Here is a 21,951-nt window from a genome sequence, read left to right on the forward strand (position 1 = left end):
ATCATATCTTGTTGTCTCTGTAAGCAACCAAGCTGCAGCGTTTAGGGCAAACTGCAGTCGGTGGAAAGTTAACTGATCAAGACTGTAATAAAGAGAGTTGCAGTAGTCTAATCGTTACATGCTATTGCATGTTATGATTAATCCCATTAGATTGCAGGATATCATTGTAACAGATCAGCTTGGTATAAAATGTTTTGTGCTTCTTGAGTAGGAGAAATGTTCCCTGAGGGTTACCAGAGTGTGGGCAGACTTTGTGGGATTTGTAGTTTTCCCAAGATTGGATTTTTTTTTTTTTTTTTGTTTGTTTCTTTCCAAACAGATATGTTACATGGAAGTTCAATTTTGGTTATAATCCTCAGTCAAACAATTCATATGTGTTATTTGTCTATGATATCAGGATTAAAATGGGATTTAAAGCTTTGATGTACTCTGCTCATTCACCTGGTAAATGTTACACAATACCCCTTTAATGTCCCTGATGGCATCCTACAGCATTTTCTAGAAAACAATTAGAAACTTCCGCTGTTTGGTAAAGTAATCTCAAGTTGATATAATTTAATACATCTTTTTAAATTGTGCATTTTCAAGATTAGTAAAGAATTTCTTTGGACTTTTTCAACAACATATCCGTCTTCATGAGAAAAATTATTTATTTAAAACATTTAAAAAGCATTTGCTCCCGTATCTTAATTTATCTTCTTTAACCGGTCTATTGGTTAATGTAATTGCCTCAGAATCCAAATAACAGCAGACCACATATTTAAGAGACTATACCTTTGCTTGCAAATGGAAGCAGCATGCACACAGCAGCACACCTGAAGTAAAACAGCTTATTTGGATGTTCATGAAAAAAGAAAAAAAAAAAAAAAAAAAAAAAACCTTTCCCAGAAGATGATGATTAATTATTATTATTTTTTTTTTTTACTGAGAAGAATTCCCACTGAGGGGAGTTAGTGAAAGCACATGAGGACGGCACATCAAGTCCCACTGAAATCCAGTTTCATCTTTGTTTTTTGTCTATCTTGCACAAAAGTCCTGTACAGTCTCCAGTGCAGCGCACAGGAAAAGTAGTGTGTTAGGTGTCCCTGATGGCATTCTACAGTTTGTCATTTCCTAGAAAAGAATGTTGATTTATCTTGCACCTGGGGGCATGTACTAATTTTGCACCCAATGAGACACTTTCCTGGATTTTGAAACTCTGGCTGTTATGAAGTCGTGCAAAATGTTATGTTGTATCTCATTTGTCTAATATGAACAAATATAGCCTGATGGGATGTTATGTACTGAAATACTCATTGCCTGGAAGCAGTAGCTTTTTAAAATTTCTTGTGGTTGCTTAACAATTCCAGTAGAGATTCTAGTTTCTATCCTGTCTGTGGAAAAAAAAGCAAACTGTCAGCTTAGTGAATACAAGTTTTTTTGCACAGAATAAACTCACTGTATTGGTGTTTAAAGATTTTTTTGGTTGGTTTTTTTGGCACACATTCCTTTTGTTTCAAAGAGGTTCTGCAATGTTAACTGTTTACTGCTTATTGTAGTCTAAAATTAATCAGTGGGATCAATTGGGTCTAACTTTCTCATTTGTCACTTATGTCAGCGCTGAACAGTGACTGATTTGACAATTGCAGGCAATTATGCAGCAAAAATACACAGCGTGAACATGAATGAAGAGATGTGTGAAACATTTTCATTTTCTGGTATTGGGAAAACACCACAAGCATTTAGGGAAACAAAAGGAGAAATGTTTTTTTTTTTTGCAACAAGGGCTTTTGCCCTCGTACTTTTGCCCTCCCCTGCCAGATGTAGTGACGTGTAATAACAAATTTAGGTCCTCCTGCACACACTTTGTGTCGACAAAAATCATGGCAGCATACTAACATTTACCATAGAAACCATTTTGAAACCTCTACAGAAGGGGTGTCCAGCTCCCGTCCTTCAGGTTTTGCATATATACCTGCTCCAACTCACCTGACTCCAACTAATTACTCATTCTGCAGAATAACTCCAATGAATCAGACACTGTGCAGAATTTTATAGGGTATTTGAACACACAGAAAACGTATGGGACAGTGGCCCTAAAGGACTGACTTTGGACACCCCTGCTTTAAAGGCATCATATATTGGAAAGGGTTTGTAAAAATCATCATCCTCTGTATAACTCTGCAAAGTGCTTCTTTGTTTTATTAAGAAAGAATGAACCATTAAAGCTATAGGACTACTGTCTGGAATAAATTTTGTTTCATGTTTTGGATGTTGAAATCAAATGAGTAAATGGAAAGTATAAAGTTTTTAGAAAAAAAAATGGCAACAAATGTAGTATGTTACTGTTCTTGGGTTTGCTTATTTAAATTTAGACATCTCTTTTTATTGTTTTCAAGTAAAAAATAACAAACAAAATAGCTGCTTTCCTACCTAAATCACAAAGCAACAGACTTTCACCGAAGTTCTTCTCAAGTCAGAGATTTTAGGCTCATGTTAACCTTCCCTCACATCAACACCTGCCACTGAAATTGTCCATTTAAAACTCCCCCTCCCACCAGTTAAACTTAAACTCCCTGTGACAGCAACTCAACATGCCACATGCAGCATCTCTAAAACATAAATGCCTAAAGGACAAAAAGAAAAAAAAAAAGTTTGCTCTTGATCCTTGTTCTTGTTAATCATCAGTGACGTGTCTTTAAAATTCATCATGGTCTATTGGATTTCTATTAGGTTGCTTTTGATGGATTTTTCACACAGTTTCTTTGGCATATGATCTTTACAGAAGGCAACGTCTGCAAACTTTGTTTTTACAGTTGTCTGTCTTACTCACCTAAATTCTTTACTCTACATTTGCTTACTATTGAAAAGGACAAAATCTTTATCAAATAGAAACCAGATTTATTGGATTAGCAGCAGTGCAGGAGTAAGTGTAGCATGGAAAGAATTACAAGCAGCCAGTCCTGGAGGTTATTTTTAAGCTGAAAATATTTTGTACTCAATTTTTTTTGACAGAATTCTCCAGGGTGTCAGAGTTTATGTGTCTGTGTGTGCATGTTTTTTTTTATTTTTTTTTATTTTATTTATTTTTTTTTTTTTATTACAAAATGAATTTAAAGTAGGGATACTCGCACCGGGTGGGAAGCTACTTCAGAAGTATGAAAATGAAGTCTTGTGTAGGAGCGACTCCATGCTGCAAAATTGATTAGGCCTGAAGAAGAAAATCTTTTTTTCTTTTGCACGTGGCATGTGTGCTGTTGGACTCCCTCCAAGCTGCATTTAAATTTGAGCTGAGAAGTGAAAGAGCAAGTGTGAAAATACATACACACACACACCTGTGGTGGCTGTCGTGGGGAAAAAACAAATGATAGGATGACGATGGATTATGCTGCATTGTAGTACAACCTTGGAACATAAAAGGTTTAGTATGAAAATGGGGGAACTATTTGGGAGATACATCTCAATGGTGAGGATCCTGGGGATATATGGAAACTAAATACCTAAAAAAAACATCCAAATTATGTGATTGGGATAGTTAAAACCATCCATCCATCCATCTTCTACCGCTTATCTGGGGGTCGGATTGCAGGGGAAGCAGCTTAAGCAGGGAAGCCCAGACTTCCCTCTCTCTAGCCACGTTTGCCAAGTCTGTTGGGGGAAGGGGGGTCGTGTCCTGGGTCTCCACTGATGTCTCCTCCTGGAGGAACGTGCCCGGAACACCTCACCAGGGAGGCAACCAGGAGACATCCTGACCAGATGCTCAAGCCACCTCAATTGGTTCCTCTCGATACGGCGAATCAGCAGCTCTACCTTTGAGCAAAGGAAACTCATTTAAGCCACCTGCATGTAATTAAAACCCATTATATATATATATATATATATATATATATATATATATATATATATATATATATATATATATATATATATATATATAAAGAATATATTTCTATAGAAAGAAAGAAATGGAAAGTCAGATAATAGAGGTAAAGAAAAATGTCTGAAAGTATTTGGAGAAGTAACGTATTGTCTGGAAAAAATCTGACAGTTTTTGAAGGGTAAGTTGGAACAAGTGGTTTCTAAAATGGATGGAGGGATTTTCCATTTGAAAGCTGAAGTATCATATTCTACATTGGTTTTGCTTTAACCCTTTAACTTTTGCTAGATCTCCAGCGCCCCTCTTTACTATTACTTTTTATTGTCAGCAATTTCTCAAGGATTCAGGGTGGAACTCTGCGGGTATCATTGTGATCAATAGCTTACCCTTCATACAATCCTTTGAGGTGTAAAGTCCATTCACTAATTACACAGCTTGAAATGACAGTGATGTTGAATCAAGAGCAGCCAAAGATTAAAAAGTGACAAGAAAGGTTTTTGAAAAAAAACAAAAGTATTGATGGCTTGTAAGCTATAAAGAAAACATTTTCTATGCATGCAACAAAAAGCTGTAAGGAAGTGCAAACATCTAATAAGTTTCAGTTGTGTGTTTGTCTCTATGTTTTCCTGACAGCCATGACTTGACAGAATGACATACATTTAGGAATGATATGTGCTTTGGAATCCTTAAGTTTTTTTTTTTTTTTTTTTTTTTTTTGTTTGTTTTTTTAAGCAGGGCCATACAGAGACCTTTGGTGGGACAGGTGCACAAATTTAAAATCCCAAACGGAATCTGACCTTGCTGCATAATAAATGTATCATGCAGTAACACCATCGTCAACCTCATGCAGCTGCTTTTACTTGAGTTTGAACTTCCTCTCCTTACAAAACATCTCTGCTGATTTAAATATGATTGATAAACTACAATCTGATGCAGCTAAAACACACACACATAAAGACAAAGAGGACGGCAACGTACATACCCCAAAGACGTAAATCATGTATCAGTCTATCTAGAAATCATGTGTTTGTGCTTTTATTGAGTTTAACTATCCATTTGGTGCAATATAAAAGGTTTTAAGTTATATATTTTATATATGTAGCCCTGTTGTATTTTTTTTTGTGGATATATTTTCTGTTTAAATTAAAAGTTGTGTAAATTTCAAATCAAATTCTTCAGATTATTATTGTTATCGTATTTGTTATGTAAATAAACCTGAACTTTTTTGCATAACTTAAATGGAATACCTTAGCATAGGCCTCATGACCTCCAGAAACAGTAAACTAAACTGCAACTCACTTTAGGTTTAGATCCAAATTCTTCTTATTGTGTTTATTTATTATTTTGGGCCACACAGACAGATTTTTATACAACACACACACACGTAAAGAAGTATACATTCAACTTATTCTAGTCTATTCTACAGTCATTTAGCAGACGCTTTTATCCAAAGTGACTAATATATGAGTGAGAACAACACAAGCACAAAATTAAACAGTAGAGGACATCGTAGGAAGGTGCTAGTGGTATGTTCAGTTGGATACAGATACATGAATTGCTACAGTTTTTTTTTTTTCTCCATTCCCACCCCATAATATCGCCTATGTCATAATACAAAGAATTAATACCATAATGTTTGTTGCAAAGAACTGGTCTAAGTTGGGCTATTGTTAGCTTGTTCACATCTTAGCTTTTATTCAAAATTACCATTAGGTCTAAATTTTGGTTTCCCATTGCCTGGTACTTAATGGTAAAACTTCATTTCCTATTACAAAATATACCATTTCACTGTGTGCTGGATCAGCTGCAGCCATCAACAAAAAGCACATCTTTGCTGAGTCTTTTGATTCAGCAGATTCAGATACCGATTCAGCTTTATCAAAATACCTTCCAAGCTAGGAGGTCAGACTACTCTTTGTGCTGACTGAGTTCATAAGTGTTTGAGTATCAGTATGGCATATTGCCTAGCCCCTCCATAGGGTGCTGTAAGGTACCACATCATGGATAAGCGACATAAGCACAACTCCACAGAGATTGGCATGTCACTTTTGTATTTGAACCCATTATCTTCTTTGTTGCTTTCTTGCAGTGCCCTACTGATGTTCCCAAGAGCCGTCGTGCTGCAGAAAATGACTTCCTTGAGAATACATTTAACCAGGTATAATGCACACTTCCACTGCATACAAACAAAAGAAATGTTCTTTTCTAAGCATGTTTTTTGGCCTTTGGGGCCTTTCTCAATGGAAGAGACAATAGCTGGTGTCAGAGAGTGCGTGGGTGGGATTCAAACTGGGCCGGCTGCAATGAGAAGCTGTAGCCTCTGTCTACAGGAGGTCTGCTCTTGATCTAAGAAAGAGAAAGAAGTTCATGCTCTTATGTAGTACAACTTATGATCATATACAAATACAATATTCATTATTATTATTCAATATTCAGTATTTATTTTCCAAGCATTCTGCATTTAATCAGGATCTAAGCATGATGCCAGGCACTTCCTGAGGAGGGGAAACTTTTTACTTTCTCAATTTCAGCAGTCCTCACTTCTTACCAAAGTGGTGTAAAATATAAAGGTGATGCAACACAGCAGAAAATATGTGAGTGCATGAACTTTAATAAACACTTCAACTTTTTTTTGGAACCAGGCTCGGGCACAAAATTCAATGTGCTACATTTATCTTTGTCATGCTCGTCATTGTGAAACTGAGAGGTAAGCAGTTAAGTCCAGGAGCAAAATAAACAGAGAATGACCTTATTGCATCCATGCATTCCATTGTGAATGAGCACAACAGCCACTATCCCGTCAGGTGCAGGCATACCACAGTGCAGAATCAGACACACATTGTACTGAAGACTGAGCTGTCTGAGATTCTTCTGCTTGCAAACAAAGTGGCCACTTTGACAAATGGGCTAGCTAGTTGGCTTCGAATCTGAACAATGACAAAGATGTTTCTATTCTGCTGGAGACTCTTATCGCTTCTGATTTTCTATGTGGTCTGATCAGGTGTTTGCTTCAGTATTGATAAAGTTCTGAAAACCATTTTAATTTTTACACTTGCTTGTTCGGTGTCTCATTAAGGGGATCTCATTCCAGTTACTTATTCATTGGGGCTTTGTGTTTGTCCTGTGGAGTGTTATTGTTATCCTTTAGCTCTGGCAGACTTCAGATATTAGTAATGAATTCCATTGGTGCTTCTAGACAGACTCAAGTATCTCGTGTTTTTCTCTCTTATTTCACTTCTCTTTTTCCATTCTGTGCATCTCTTTTTGCAAATTGTTTTGTTTTAGTATGACTTCATCTTGTTTTGTCTTTTATGTTTATGCACCAAACTGTGTAATACAAATAAATTACCCCAAAATGGCAAGAAAAAAAGCATATTAGCACAACATTTATATTCATATTAAACATGTCATTATGCAAGCGTAAACTAAAATTTCACAGAAATAACAGCATAAAATGATGGATTTGCTTATTTCTTTTATTTGTTTTTACCTTAATTAGTCATAAGCTTTTTGTTGAATTTTTAAAGTGATATACAAAATAGTTTAATAGCTGTAATAGATAATAATGACAATAATGGCCTATCTGTGTGGAGTATGCACGTTCTCCCCGTGTATGCGTGGGTTCTCTCTGGGTACTCAGGTATTCGCCCACCATCCAAAGACATGCATGTTAGGTTCATTGGGTACTCTTTATTGCCCCTAGGAGTGAGTGTGAGCATGAGTGGTTGTTTGTCTCTGTGTAGCCCTCCAATGGACTGGCTAGCTGTCCAGGGTGTACCATGCCTTTCGCCCAAGGATTACTGGGATAAGCTCCAGCTTCTCAGCGGTCAGGATAATGAATGAATTATGTCCCCTTTTCCGAGTTTCTTATTTTTACAAGCGTTGACAATTGTAAGCATAAAGACTTTTGATGCCTTTCTATTTTTATCTGTTTTTTAATTTCGTACACAATAAATGGACTGTGAAATAAATGGAGTGTCAAATCCAGGACTTCACTGGTATCCCAGATGTTACTAAGCCATTGTCTCCATTAAGCTAAGCCTGACTAACTGACAGTATATTAAGCTATGCACATGGTATGCTCTGTGTTGTGTGTGGGGAATACTTTGCATTGTTGCTGCAAAGAAAGCAAATGGGATTGACTTTTGGGAAATACCCATGGCTAGATTTCTTTCTTTCTCTTTTTAATGTACCCTAAAGGGAAAGACGACCCTTTCTTTTACACAAGAAGATGCCTGTGCTGCAATAATGGGGAAAACTTATCCAAACAAACAATTACAGGTACAATCAGTAGTTAATGTGCTTCAAATGAACTGCTTAGAGTTAGCTTAACAGTCTGGGTTCGCTAGCAGAAAAATATCTTGCCACAAGATTAACATCACTGTCACCTATCTTTGGTTGCACATTCACAAATTAGATATATCTAAGTATTTATTTCTGGAGGTCCTGGTCCTGGGTGTTGTTAGCTTTAGACTGAACTATTTTAGCCTTTCGCTGTTTTTGGAGCCAAGTTAAGCAAGCACATCATATTTAACAGACAGGAACAATAACAGTCTACTCATATATCTTGGAAAAAACATACAATAGAAAAAAATAAGATAGAGTACAAATAAAAATATTCACTTTAGCTTCAAAGTTTAGCTGATATTTAACATGTTCTCTACATAGTTTGGTTTAATTTGTTCAAAATATTTTAATAAATAAATGAATAAAGTACAAGACTTGTGCCCTCGATGTTGTGTTTACAGAGTCAGTATCAGAATATAAGATAATGTTAAAATATGACTTGTAAATGTCTGTTAATGGCAAATCTAACATAGGACATGTCAAAAAGGGCATGCATGTACAAAATAAGTGCATATATTTAAATGTGACCCCAAATACCAGTTGAACGTTTGTCAGATTTGTATGCTTTGGACCTTCATGAGCACTTTGCCTCAAAGCTCTGTTGGCTTGACCAACTTTTCATTGCATTTGAAATTGCAACCTCACCAGCAGGGCAGTAAGATACAAGAGGCACAGCAGTAATTGACTGCTCTGACCCACAGCATTGAACCCCATCTTCTGGCGATGTCAAACAACCTTTCTTTGCAACTACGATCAAATCAGGTTTTGTACAGGGTTATGTGCACATTGCTTGTCTGTGTGTGGGTCACAGCAGTTACTGCTTTCCTGAGATATGACAAATCTCACCCACACTTTCTTATCTTTCTGCACTGCAAGTCTTTTTTTTTTCCCCTCTTGCTTTCAACCCATTCCCCATCTGAAAGGTCATCCAGTCTTCAAAAGACCTAAAGTCTACTTTGCTGCTTTTTTTTTTCTTTTCTCCCAGGGCCTCAGTGCCTGTCTACTTGACTTTTTATGATGAAGACCAACACCACCTGTAAAACGACTTTTCCCTTTTTCCCTTTGCTGAAGCTCTTTCCTATTTCCGACTAACTTGCTGTCTTGAAAAATAGAGTTTCCACACAGCTTCCCTGTTCTTCCTCTACCTTTCTTGTTGTTGACTTTTTTTTTTTTTTTTTTTGCAAAGAATCTGATTTCCTATTCTCTGCACAGCAGGACCCATCTCTTCATTGACCTCAGGGCTTATGGGATAGAGCACTCCTTGTCCTTTGTGTGCTCAACTTGTTTCATCTCTCCTGTTTTTTAAAAAAGAAAAAGAGTAAAGAACTCCTAATGACCCGTGGGTGCATCCAAGATGGCCTGTGTTTCATCTTTTTGTTGTTGTTTATCTGATGCAATGAACTGTAATGGATTTAGGATTTAAAGTGTTGCAGGGCATATGCACCAGTAAAAAAAAAAAAAAAAGCTTTCCTATGACAGCTGTTACATGTAATATATATGGTATATGAAAGCAATTTGAATATGAAGCTTTTTCTTTTCTTTTTACCAACAGGATGTGTTTGCATCCAAGGGTCTTGCAGAAAAAGTAAGCCTCACACTTAACACCCCCACACACACATTAGATTTAACAATGTTGAATTGTTAAGTAGATCTGCAGGACAGTATGCTGGTTTCAAGTAAGATCAACTTAAAGGAAAGAGTTGGTTGGTTCAAAAACAGAAGCATGCCCCCCAGATGCACTCTGGTTTACATCCTCAGACCGAAAGCCACGCATGTAGGTTTACGGGAGAATCGGATGGAATTAAGGGCAGTCCAGAAAGTTCGAGGCAAGAGACTTCTCACGTGTGTGTGTGTGTGTGTGTGTGAAAATTGAAACAAGGGGACTGTGTTTAGGCAACTTTGTGCATCCGATCTATTCTCTCCTTCCTTTCTTTCAGACTTGCTGACTGACTGAGAACTGATTTACAACTCATTATGCACAGGGTCTCAGCCGGGAGTTGCTTCTGCCTATTAATTTTGTCATTCACCTACAATAGGCATGTTCTGTTCACAAATAGAATACAAAACTCCAGACGCTTCATTATGTTGCTCCTGTGTGTGCTTACTAATGCAGCTGGCCGCCTCTTCTGACTTTCTCAATGTAGGTTATTACCTGGGATGGAGCATATGGCTTGCCCTGCCACTAGGGGCACATACTTGCAGAACAAAAGTGAATTTAATTTAGGGAAATTACATAGGCACCAGTTTGTTTCAGAATAAAAAAATCAAACCACCACCTATAGGAATTAGCTGATGATACAATCTTATATTATGAATTATGTATTAACAAAGGAGGCATGTAAATGAATGCAGTTCTGGTGATCTGAATATGTTAGCTGTGACTTATGCTGCACAATGTCAAAGTTCCATTGGAAACCATTTATTAGTGATCAGATGATGCTTCATCAACATTTTTTTATCATTAATTTTTTTTTTCCCTTGTTTTTGTTTACACTGGATGAGTACTTACAGCCATAGTCTATAAGAATTAGTCCCATCTAATGGTTTGCTAATTGAAAGCAAAAATTAGTTGTAGTTCCTGGAGCCTCGCCATTTTAAGAGTGTTCTTGCCACCACTGAAGCCCAAGAGAGTCACAAATGTAAACATGTCAACATCTGTACAAGTTACAGTGGTCCTGTCAGGTGATGAGGTACTGAACGATACATAGTTCTGTTTTGTTACTGCTGATAAGTTACAAGTACGCCATCCATGTAACTGGTAACAAGCTACTGCTAATAGCTAATGTCACCTTTTGAAGTCATGTGACTAGAGGGAGGACATCAACCCTCACCTCCTTTGAGAAATCAGCTGAAATTAATAATGACACAAGGAAAAACTCTGGGAAAATACAGCTGAAAGAAGCACATGGCCGCCTGCTGCTGGTATAACGTCTGTGAAGAGTAACAGCAACTGAAAACTGTTACAAATGTTGCTTTTACACTGTTGGCTAGCTAACAAATTAGCTATCTTTACCATTTTTTAGCAAGTAACAATAAGTTATCTGACTTAAATGAGAGGATAAAGTAGGTACTTGACTACCTGCCCTGTTTCTAACATAACACCAAAATAAAGTTCAGTTAGATTGAATTAACTTACCTGTCCAGCAGAAAGCTGTAAACCTCCATGTCAGTTTTGAAGTCTCTCTACATCATGATTTGTCTCCATCTGGTAAACTACACTGATGTATACTCCCATTTTTTCCCATGGTTATTTATTTTTCTTTTTTTGGCTAATACTCCCATGGGCCCAATAGTATGGATGGTCTTCCGTTTCAATGTAGTGCTCTAATCATTAATGATACAAAACACATACACATACACACACAGAGAACGGACCTAGCTGCTGTAGGCGTTGGCTGAGTACCTTCACAGATGTTTAAATAAGCGTTGAAAAGATGTAAGAAAATGTTTTTCATGTTCAACAGTTAAATGTGAAACAGTTTTGCTTGGCAATTAAACTCCAGTGCTTCGTCTGAGTGGAGCCGTGGCATGCACGAAGGCGGAGGATAGGATAGGACCCCCCTCTGAGTTTAGATGTTGGGGGTGGATGAGCGGAGATAAAAGGTGGTAAATACTTCTGATGAGCATCCTCAGCCTGGGGGGTGAATGGCACAACAGAAGACAGTTTTGTAAGACTGAGGATTAGACTGATTGGCTGTGAAATAACAATAAGACTAAATACAGAGTTGAGACAATAGAATTTATGAATAAGGCAAATTTTGCTGCTTGAAAATGAACAGCAACAAAGGATAGCAGGGTGAGAGACGAGAACACCAGGCAGGCGAGGACAGACTTGAGAAAAAAGAAAAAAAAACTTTTTATTGCATGTAAACCTGATTTATACTGCCTTTTTATACTTTGCTCCACAGTCTCTTTGACACATGCATTCAAAGGATTGCAGGTTCTTGGAGAACACAGATTTATTACTAATTTACTGAATCATCCTTGAAATTTTAACAGAATGATGTATTTGCAAAGAATCTTAAGGAGTGGAGTTGCCCCTTGGTGCTACTTTATGATATGGCTTCCTCCTTGACTTTGAACAGTTCCTTATGTAATGATGAATTTTATGTAGAGTACACGCTAAGTCTTAAAGCCCATTATGCTTCCTGCATACATAATATGTATGCCTGTTTTAAGTGTTTTCATATGTTTCCACCATTAATACTTCCTTGCATCTTTTACATTGACATTTTTACTAAGACAGCCCATTCACTAGTGGACAGTAATGAGCCTTACATGCTAACAATGGTTCATGATGGTATTACACTGTAAAAAAAAGTTGGATAAAGGTTGCATCTAACAAACTTGACATAATCGCACAACCTTTCCTCAAAAGCTATCGTCATTTCTACAGTAACTGTCCTAGTCATTCTTTCTCCTCTTCTTCTGGGGTTTGTTCCTTCAAGTGGTTATATTCAATTCAATTCAACTTTATTTGTATTGCGCCACTTCACAAAAATTTTGTCACAGGGCACTTTACATACACGAATCAACAAACACATCAATTTGAGCCAATTCATACATATCCTATAATAGAAACCAACTGATTGCATTGAGTCATGACTTCGATCCAATCCCCCTTCCTGAGCATGCACACGGCGACAGTGGGAAGGAAAAAACTCCCCTTTAACAGGAAGAAAACCTCCTGCAGAACCTGGCTCAGGGAGGGCGTCCATCTGCCTTAACTGGTTGGGGTGGAGACGACTGGAAAGACAGATCAACCTGTGCAATTGCACTTATTCAGGAAGACATGCGGAACAAAAGGAGAAATGAGTTACAGACAGCAATATTGGCATATATTTATACATTAATATATTAGAGAAATAGAGCGAGGTACATCTCAGTGCATTAGGTAACATCCCCATTGCTATATATGTAATGGCTGGCTAGACTACCCATAACTATAAGAGCAACGAGCATAATCTGGACAGTTGGGTTATATGTCAACAATGCTGCTGAACACTGACCCTGCAGTTTCTGGTGGTATTGTTCTGTTTGCTGTGTCAAGAGAAAAGATCTGCAATGCCCCTAAAAAATACACACACATAAAGGATGCAGGAAACAGACAAATATGCTGCTGAATTCACTAAAGGCATTTTGTTCTGCTGTTTGATTAGATTATAAAAAATAACGTAAATGTAAAACATAAAACCTGAAAGTTTAGATGGGTTGTTTTGGAAAGTTGGCCTTTGTTTTAATGTTTTATCAGTCTGAAATCAGGAAAGCGGTTGTTTTCTATGTGTTAGGTCAGTATGATCCTAATCCAACGTTTATCAGTCTAAGAACTTGAAAACTTAGTGTTCTCTAAAACTGAGTTTTCTTAGCTATTTTTCTTTTTGCTAAAAAACAATTAGGATTAAACTGTAATCATTATCTCATTAGATCTCAAATGCTATTGGTAACCCTAACATCCTTGCCAAAGTACGGATACTTTTATATGGAGAAGAAAGAACAGAGACTGTGAACAGAAACCCATAGAACATAACTTGTACTGCAAAGTTGGCTTGGAACTTATTGAGGACTTAGAAAAAGCCCACGGTTGTAAACAAAAGCCTGGAAAGAGTGAGCAGTTACTGCAGCTGGCGTTGCCAGGTACTGATAGATTTGTAGCTCGTAAGAGCAAGACAGAAAAAGGAGAAGAGGGGAAAATTACATATTGTCTTTGAACTTTTACAAGCCTTGTTTTGTTGTGTCAGCAAGCTCAAACTCCCAGCTTCAGCATATTGTAAACTTCCTGGTGTGTGAACACAGGGTTTCCAGAAACACAATGTGGGGGAATTTATCTTTAATCACCCGCTCCTGCTAAAAATGCTTCAGCTGTTCATGAAGGCTGTCCTTATTTGGCATGTGCATGTGACTCTATGCGTGTCTGTGCCCTCCTGCAAAGAGCAGCTGGTCTGTTCACTCCTGTGTTCTGGGATTTAGACATTCTTATTGATCTCGCGCTCCCATGGGAGATACTTTAGTTTATGTGCATTTACGCGTGTGTGTGCTTGCTTGCACACCTCTCAACATTTTTAGCTGCACAGTGTTGCAGCACAAGGAATAAGCAACGTTTAGTTCTGTGCAAGAGTGCCACTGGCAGGTGGTAGAAGGTACTACAAGACGTTTCCTTTGCAAACTCCTTCAGTGATATTTCAATATGATATTGAATCTTTGTTTTTCTGTGTCTGTCTTTAGTGTGCTGGTTGTTTACTCCTCAGTAGGGAAGAGAATGTAAGGATCACTGATCTTTACTTGCATTTCTTTCCATCAGATCAAGTTGGAGGTGTTAAAGCAGAATGGTTGTGTGACTGTGTGCTTGTGTGTGTGTTGCAGGTGGTAAACCGTGGTGGAGCTGCTGGATTGAAAGGAGAAAAAGGAGACCGGGTAAGAATGAAGGATGTTAGTAAAGCAATCCCAGATACAAATCTGTGTACTAAACTAACATCAGTGGAATGTATGAAGTGATTAAATGTGCATAGACATGCCCAGCATTAGCTTCCTTACACCAACACTTTGCAACACGCTGCAGTCTAATATGATGCTGGATGCTGACCAACTCTCCACCTAGCTCGACTCTCTTCAACAATCTCTGTTTCACACCAACAACCAATCATGTTCCCTCTGCATCTCTCCCCATCTTAGGGTGATGACTGTGCTGGATCCCTTTCAGGTCCAGTAAGTAGCATTTCTATTGTGTCACATTCTCACTCGATGTGCCTCATCTTGCAGAGAAAAGCAGTGTGTTGTCATTTGGCATGCTGCGCTCTGCGCCTGAAATTTTCACCCAAATTTATCTGTGCTGACACATGCCAACCAATTGTCTCCAACATCAGTGCACAGAAGGACCCAAAGGCCAGAAGGGAGAGAAAGGCAAGCCGGTGAGTTCCAGTGTTTTGTTGCAGGTTACACCGACACATCCCATTGCCTTCCAGGCTATTTAACCTCTCTTAGCCGTTAACTTAGGTTATTATGAAAACACTCATTATTAAACATCCAGTCCCGTTATTAATTATTCTGTCAAATTAATGGTACTCTTTGTGCATTTATTTAAAGACAGTGAGCCATTTGTTTTTATGAATACAATTGAAAAGAGAATATAAGCTGTATCGGATTCCCATATGTGTATCGGTATCTAAATAAGGCTACTAAATCCTCCTTCCCTTTGCATGTGTGTATGTTTCTGCGTGCATGAACAAGGAAAATCCCTCCTTCCTGTAGTTCATACAGGTTGCTGATTGGACACGCTGTTGTTTGCCATGCTCCAGCGGTGTGTGTATTTTGTCTCTTTCTGGCCAGGCCATTGATCTGGGTCTTGTTTCCGTTGCTTCTCTCCACAGGCGGTGGCTCCCAACTGGGATGCTGCAGCTGGGTACAAGGTGAACAGTTTAAGAAACTTCTGATGATGAATAGTGAAGATTTGACCCTTTAATGTTCATCCGATTACGTGCTAACCTCTCATTGTATCATCGGCTCTGTCTAGGGGGAAAAAGGTCAGAAGGGAGAGGTCGGTCTTCAGGGTCTGACAGGCAAACCAGGGAAGGATGTAGGTATTTTTATGTTTTGTTTTGTTGTTTTTGTTTTTCCTGCATTAGAATTCTAGCATTAAAGTTATTGAAAGTGTCCCTGCAAATACACACAAATACAGATCCACCTATGCAGCTATTTTTATCAGGCTTGAGTGGATATTCAGTAAACTTATACAGCATTACCCTTTAAGCTCAGACTTCCATTGATATTTCAACCCCCCCACCCCCCCGCCCCACCTCCCTCCATCCTCTATCCCGTTGCGTTAAGTCAGGCTGTTAATGCCTGTTAGATTAGGCTAGAGCAACAAAGCTTGCACGATCAATGCTGCCTCATTGACTGTTGCTGTTTGTCTTTCAAACAGCCAGGCATCTATTCAGGAGGGCTTAAACCTTTTAATCTTCCCTATGCGCTGAAAAGATCCTGCAGATGCATGAAAACTTTTACGCAAAAGATCTGCAAGATATTCCAATGATTTTTTTAAGACCTGTTCATTTTTAGCCGTTCTCCAGGTGAAGTGCTTGACGTGACCGGATGGTTTTGGTGAAGGATAGATTTGCTTAAGCTGTTACCGCCCAACTGTATGACTGTTCATCTTCAGACACTTGTTAATGTGGCTTGAAGCAGGCTGGCTGAAAATGTTGTGTGCACTATTGAAGAGAGTATCTCACAGGCGAAACTTCTCCCTCTATATCCTGCCGTGAAATGTCAAATAAGTCGTCACTGACGATGCTACTTTCTCTCCGTCTGTCACCATTTCTCAGGGTCGAGCTGGGTCCGTCTGCGTGGTCGGCCCTAAGGGACAAAAGGTCTGTTTGCTTTAAATCTCAGAGTTTCTGCCATCAACCTGTCACATATTTTCAGTCCATTTTGAATTTAATAGATTTTGTGCTGAACTTTTTTTTTTTTTTTTTTCAGGGTACACCAGGCGTTGTGGGTCCTGAAGGGTTGGCTGGAGAGCAAGGGAAGCCTGGACCTCCAGGTCTTCCTGGTGCTGGAATGCCAGGTCCTCCAGTGAGTTCACTTCATATAGAAAAACTTTAGAGGCAAAATAAAGGAGATGTTGAGTTATTGGAAGGTGTCCTCCCTGTTATTATCTTTCTACATACTCCTCTTTGAGATGGTCTTAGTTCATCCAAAACATAGATTCATGAAAACGGTGCTTAAGTGTCAGATTTTGACAGAGTTGTTTTAGTTTAGATGTCATTGTCCTCACAATATCTGAAAATACCTTCTATCAACTTGTGTCATGACAGGGTGCCCCTGGTGAACCGGGTGGTGCAAAGGGAGAAAAGGTAGGATTACATTTGGAAATATAACCCTTGTTTGCACTGTCATTTCCATATTTTTATATAAATGTACATCTCTAAAGGTTCGAGTAGATAGTACTGCTGCAAAAGAGATGCACAAAAAAGGAGAAAAAATGACTTGAATGAAAAATTGAATGAAACAAAATGGTTAAGCACAAATGTTAAAATATTTAACTTAAAGATATGACTTAAAACTTTGATATAAATAACATTAAATATATGCTATGCTATAATCCAGACAAGACTGCTCTGTGTTAGAGGAAGATTAGAGAAAGCTACTGAAACTGATAAACTGGTGTTATAAAAATCTTCATAAATATATATATATATATATATATATATATATATATATATATATATATATATATATATATATATATATATATATATATATATATATATATATATATATATATTAAAGTCCACAAGTGAAAGGAACATGAATTTAGATTAATTAGACAAATTAATCCCACTTGACCTGGTTAGCTTGAATGTTGACATTACTAAATATATGCTACCAGTTAAATAGTTAAACCATGTTAAATTAAGATATAATAATTCATAATGTTCAGCTTGCTTTCACAAACATTTGAAAATTAGCTTTATTAGCAGGGCAGCAGATTGACAAATAGTTGAATGAATTAGCAAATTCTCTCATGAGTATCCAGCTAAAATGAATAATGAAAAACAGTTATGAGATCATTATTTCAAAGCTATGAATTAATCTTTTAATGACAGCGTAACACTGGAGTTGGCTAACTATGTTATATAAATGGCTAAATGAAGCATCTAAATAGTTAGAATACTTTATCTGTACATGTGCTGAACGAACAGTGCATTAAAATGTTAACTGTCAAAGTTAAATGATTCATTGGAAATTGTTTTAAACTGATGAGTTTGCTTAAATGTTGAAAAAGTTGGCTAAAATAAATAGATAAAAAGTAAAAAATTTGTCATACCCATAGACCGTATTTGAAAGATGGATGGCGATAAAAGTGAAGTCGATGCGGTAGTGCATAAAACTGCAGTTCCCCCTTCATCCACTAGGGGCTGGCTCCAAAACAGAGCAAATCCCCATAGACTCCCATGTTAAAAAGACCAACTTCACGGCAAAAATAAACATGTTTATTCGCCCGTTTAGAAGTAATTTAATCTCGAACTTCCGCATATTTAGGTGCATGTCCTTTTGATTGACAGGTACCCGACCTCACTCTTCAAGTAAGAAGAACAGAGAACAACCTCAGTTTTTAGCCGGTTAACAACATTACTTAGCTTTAGCTGGTTAGCTCCTGCTATCTCCGGGTGGGCTCGGTTAGCTCTTAGCTACAGAAATGTCGGAGTTCGCTCAATGTCAATCATCCACCATGACACTCACAGCCCCCCTCTCAGCTCCTCCTCTTTGCCCATATATGTATTTTCCGGGCGAGACGCATGCTTCTGCCAAGATGGCGATTGTTGAAAGCGCCTACTGTGCTTCAATTCAGCTCTTCAGAAAGCTATGGGTGACGTCAAGGAGGCTCCGTCCATCTCTATTTACAGTCTATGGTCATACCAAGTAGCCCCTCAGTTTTTCTGTATAAAAAATATTAGCACAATTGTTTTAGATTTATAAAGAAAATAATGTGGTTGCCGTCAATGGATAAATGCAGAAGTTTAAGAACGTGTTTAGGCTATCATACTCAAAATAATGCCATTGTACTTAGAAATGGTTTTCAGTTTTCAGTTTGTGTTTACAGGGAGAAACAGGACCGTCAGGAAAAGATGGCTTGCCAGGAGATCCAGTAAGAGTCTATTTTGAACATTGATTGGTAAAGGTGTGAATGAACTTTCAACTGTTAATAAATATATATATATATATATATATATATATATATATATATATATATATATATATATATATATATATATATATATATATAATATACTGTATATACTGATCATGTTTCTGCTTTTTTCATAGGGCCCAAGAGGACCAGCAGGGTTTAAAGGAGAGAAGGTATGATCCAATGTAAATATTGCGCTTAATCTTTTTATCTGCACATCTTTCTCCTGTCTCATCATCACTTTTTTTCTATTTGATTTTGTTTTAAATTTCCAGGGTGACCCTTGCGAAGTGTGTCCAGTCCTGCCAACAGACATTGGCAACACATTGGATATACAAGGGAAGCCAGGCCCTAAAGGAGAGCCTGGCTCACCGGGACTAGGAGAAAGAGGACTTCCTGTAAGTACATCAGTTAGACTGTAATGTAATGTATTCTGCACTTGCCTGAAATCCTCAGTTTTACATTTTTATGATCTTGCTGCATGTTTTATTAGAGAGATATAGACGGCCTGACTTGTATCTGACAACTGAACCTTGAGCTCTTGTTTGACAGCATATATATTTAATTTTCCTTATCGTTCTGGGAGAAAGTGTGGCGTTTATTTCCACCCAAGGGTTGTGTTTGTCCTTGTAATTTTCATAGTGTTTCAGCAGCTCAAGGGTAAAAGACATGAGACGCTGTCAAAAGTTTAGTCACCAAGAGAAGCATTTTCCTTTTAGTGTAATCCTAACTCATCTTTTTGTCTCTCTAGTGAGTCCAAACTCAGCATTTTGTCCATTATGTTTGTTTTTTATTTCTGCTTTTGCACCTCCCATCTGCTCCCGCAGGTGAAATAGAGAATGATTTGTGGATGGGGAGCAATAGAATATAAATCTTGAGCCTTATGAGATTCTCTGTGCAACGATTTCCAATAGTGCCAGCATCATTCTGTCATACCTGGTTACAGTAGAGGTAGAACAAGGTGCAGCAATAGAGAGGAAGAAGTAGATATGATCTCACAAAGCACAGCGAACAATATTCTTATTTGTGGATCTTCTCCCATACACTTTTGCCTTCCTCTTTCTCTATATTTACCAGGGGCTTCAAGGTGCAGATGGAAAAGCTGGACAGAAGGTACAATTTATTGTTAATTCATATTCTGCAGAGGTGTGACCTGTACATGCTCATCTGCATTCCTACACATTCAGATATGCTCACATCAGCATTGTAGAAGACGTTCACCTAAAACGGATGCAAGAAAATCCTGCTGAGTCAACCTGTGCAAGACCAAAGTCTGAAGTCCACACATACATTTAACTTCTACACACATTTAAGTCAACCTAACCGATTACCTATGTATACAAGCTTGAATACAAACCTGTTCAAGTCCACACACTACTGTCAACTCATATCCACTCTCATGTTACTAATATACTAGAATTTTGTTTTTAATGTGTGTTTGTTTTGGCAGGGAGAACCAGGATCAGATGGCACCAAAGGAGAAAAGGTCAGCTAGTTAAGACTGCTTCATTTAGTTCTCTACCAAGCAGAACAGAATAATTATCTGATTGTGCTTGCCATTCTTCCTGGTTATGCTCATGCTTTCTTTGTCTTGTGGCTCCAACACGGCCATTGGTTTAGATTTTGTTTTCCAAAAGAGAAATGTTCTGGATGGACATTTTGAGGCGATCTCTGTCATTGTGCTTTAGGGAGAGCCATGCTCTGCGTGCCCCACGCTTGGAGACCTACCTCCTGACCTTTTCCCCAATGTCCTGGGCCAAACCAAGCAGCTGAAGGGTGAGAAGGGAGAGCCTGGGATTGGACAGAAAGGAGAGCAAGTAAGTCTGCTTTCTTTGCTCGTAAGAGGAAACAGTGATACTCAGTATAAAAGAATATTGGCTTCGTAGATGTTTTGTTTGACTCCATTTCTCTTTCGGATTCTGCTTGCCTTGGAGAGCTTTCATCGATGTACGAGCTGTAATAAGCATCTTCATTAAAGTGATACATGGTCTGATTTTGCTGTTCCACAGGGGGAGCCAGGAAATATAGGTTCACCTGGCCTTAAAGGAGAGCAGGTAAGCAACATAAAAAGAAATCACAGAGAAAGTGGCTGACCTCGATAGCAGACATGGCTTATATAAGAGGAGCTCACCCTGTAGGTTTCTGATTGGAGCCCTTAATAGACTTCATCAGGAAGATAATCACAGCGGTGCACTAATTTCAGGGCCCAAAACCATCTACCATAGGGATTTTCCTCAGCAGGAAACTTATTAGCAAAAAGCCTAGGTACTCAAAAACCAATATCATTTGACACTGTAGCCTGTAGGGGTGCAGCTTACTATGAAGGGTGAATTACCAATTTTAAAACCCATCCATTTTTATCAATTCATGAAATTCAGAGACTTTTTTTTATTCTTTTTTTTTTTTTTCTTTTCATCCTGACTGTCTGCAGGGGAACACAGGCACCAAAGGAGCTGACGGTAAGCCGGTGAGTTCAACTTCAGTTTTTTAAAAATGAATGTTTTGGTTCATATTATGGTGATGCAATAAGAAAAAAGGAAATGTGATCATCTGACAGGGCAAAGCTGGACCAAGGGGACCCATTGGCAAGGACGGACAGAAAGGTGCAAAGGTAAGAGAACAGTAAGACAAAGGTTATGGTTGAGTAAGAAAAAACATGAAAAAAAAATTACCTTTGACCATATTTTCTTTAGCTATTTTTTGACCTCATTGGAAAATGTGATGAAATGGAGAAAAGGTGGTAAGAGAATTTTTTAAAGGATGCAATAAAAAGAAAACCACACCGCAGTGAGATTCTCTGTTCCTACGAGTGTGATGGGAGCCTACAGTACCACAGACGTTCAAGTGTAGTAAAATGGAAAGTATTACATTATTATGAGTGTTGTTGCCAGTTCAGAAAGGAAATAAAAAAGGCTCTAAAGTGAAATATATTGTTGTCACATGCTGCTTCATTCCAGACTCTGTCTTCATACCTCTCCACACAAAGGCACAATGAAGGCATTGCATTGAAGGTTGCATCTGTAAGAAAATTTAGGATGGAATTGTCTCATTTCTTCATAAAGAG

General features: G+C 38.0%; 1 protein-coding gene across 4 annotated transcripts in view; it reads left to right on the forward strand.

Annotated features, from left to right (window-relative positions):
• The window catches only part of col16a1 (collagen, type XVI, alpha 1), a 90,176-nt gene that overhangs the window by 39,238 nt on the left and 28,987 nt on the right, over window positions 1-21,951 (forward strand). For 3 of the 4 annotated variants that reach the window (XM_079258905.1, XM_079258908.1, XM_079258906.1), the window contains 20 exons: window positions 5,946-6,014; window positions 9,756-9,788; window positions 14,426-14,461; window positions 14,564-14,614; window positions 14,873-14,905; window positions 15,064-15,108; window positions 15,568-15,606; window positions 15,711-15,773; window positions 16,519-16,563; window positions 16,673-16,768; window positions 17,011-17,049; window positions 18,801-18,845; window positions 19,025-19,060; window positions 19,163-19,285; window positions 19,965-20,000; window positions 20,338-20,373; window positions 20,576-20,704; window positions 20,897-20,941; window positions 21,319-21,354; window positions 21,445-21,498. In XM_079258905.1, coding sequence (XP_079115031.1) covers window positions 5,946-6,014; window positions 9,756-9,788; window positions 14,426-14,461; window positions 14,564-14,614; window positions 14,873-14,905; window positions 15,064-15,108; window positions 15,568-15,606; window positions 15,711-15,773; window positions 16,519-16,563; window positions 16,673-16,768; window positions 17,011-17,049; window positions 18,801-18,845; window positions 19,025-19,060; window positions 19,163-19,285; window positions 19,965-20,000; window positions 20,338-20,373; window positions 20,576-20,704; window positions 20,897-20,941; window positions 21,319-21,354; window positions 21,445-21,498 — 1,089 coding nt within the window. The remainder of the gene's footprint in view (window positions 1-5,945; window positions 6,015-9,755; window positions 9,789-14,425; window positions 14,462-14,563; window positions 14,615-14,872; window positions 14,906-15,063; window positions 15,109-15,567; window positions 15,607-15,710; window positions 15,774-16,518; window positions 16,564-16,672; window positions 16,769-17,010; window positions 17,050-18,800; window positions 18,846-19,024; window positions 19,061-19,162; window positions 19,286-19,964; window positions 20,001-20,337; window positions 20,374-20,575; window positions 20,705-20,896; window positions 20,942-21,318; window positions 21,355-21,444; window positions 21,499-21,951) is intronic. The other variant, XM_079258907.1, reaches the window with a different exon arrangement.

Source organism: Telmatherina bonti (assembly GCF_933228915.1).
Source record: "Telmatherina bonti genome assembly, chromosome: 19".
NCBI classification, from domain to species: domain Eukaryota; kingdom Metazoa; phylum Chordata; class Actinopteri; order Atheriniformes; family Telmatherinidae; genus Telmatherina; species Telmatherina bonti.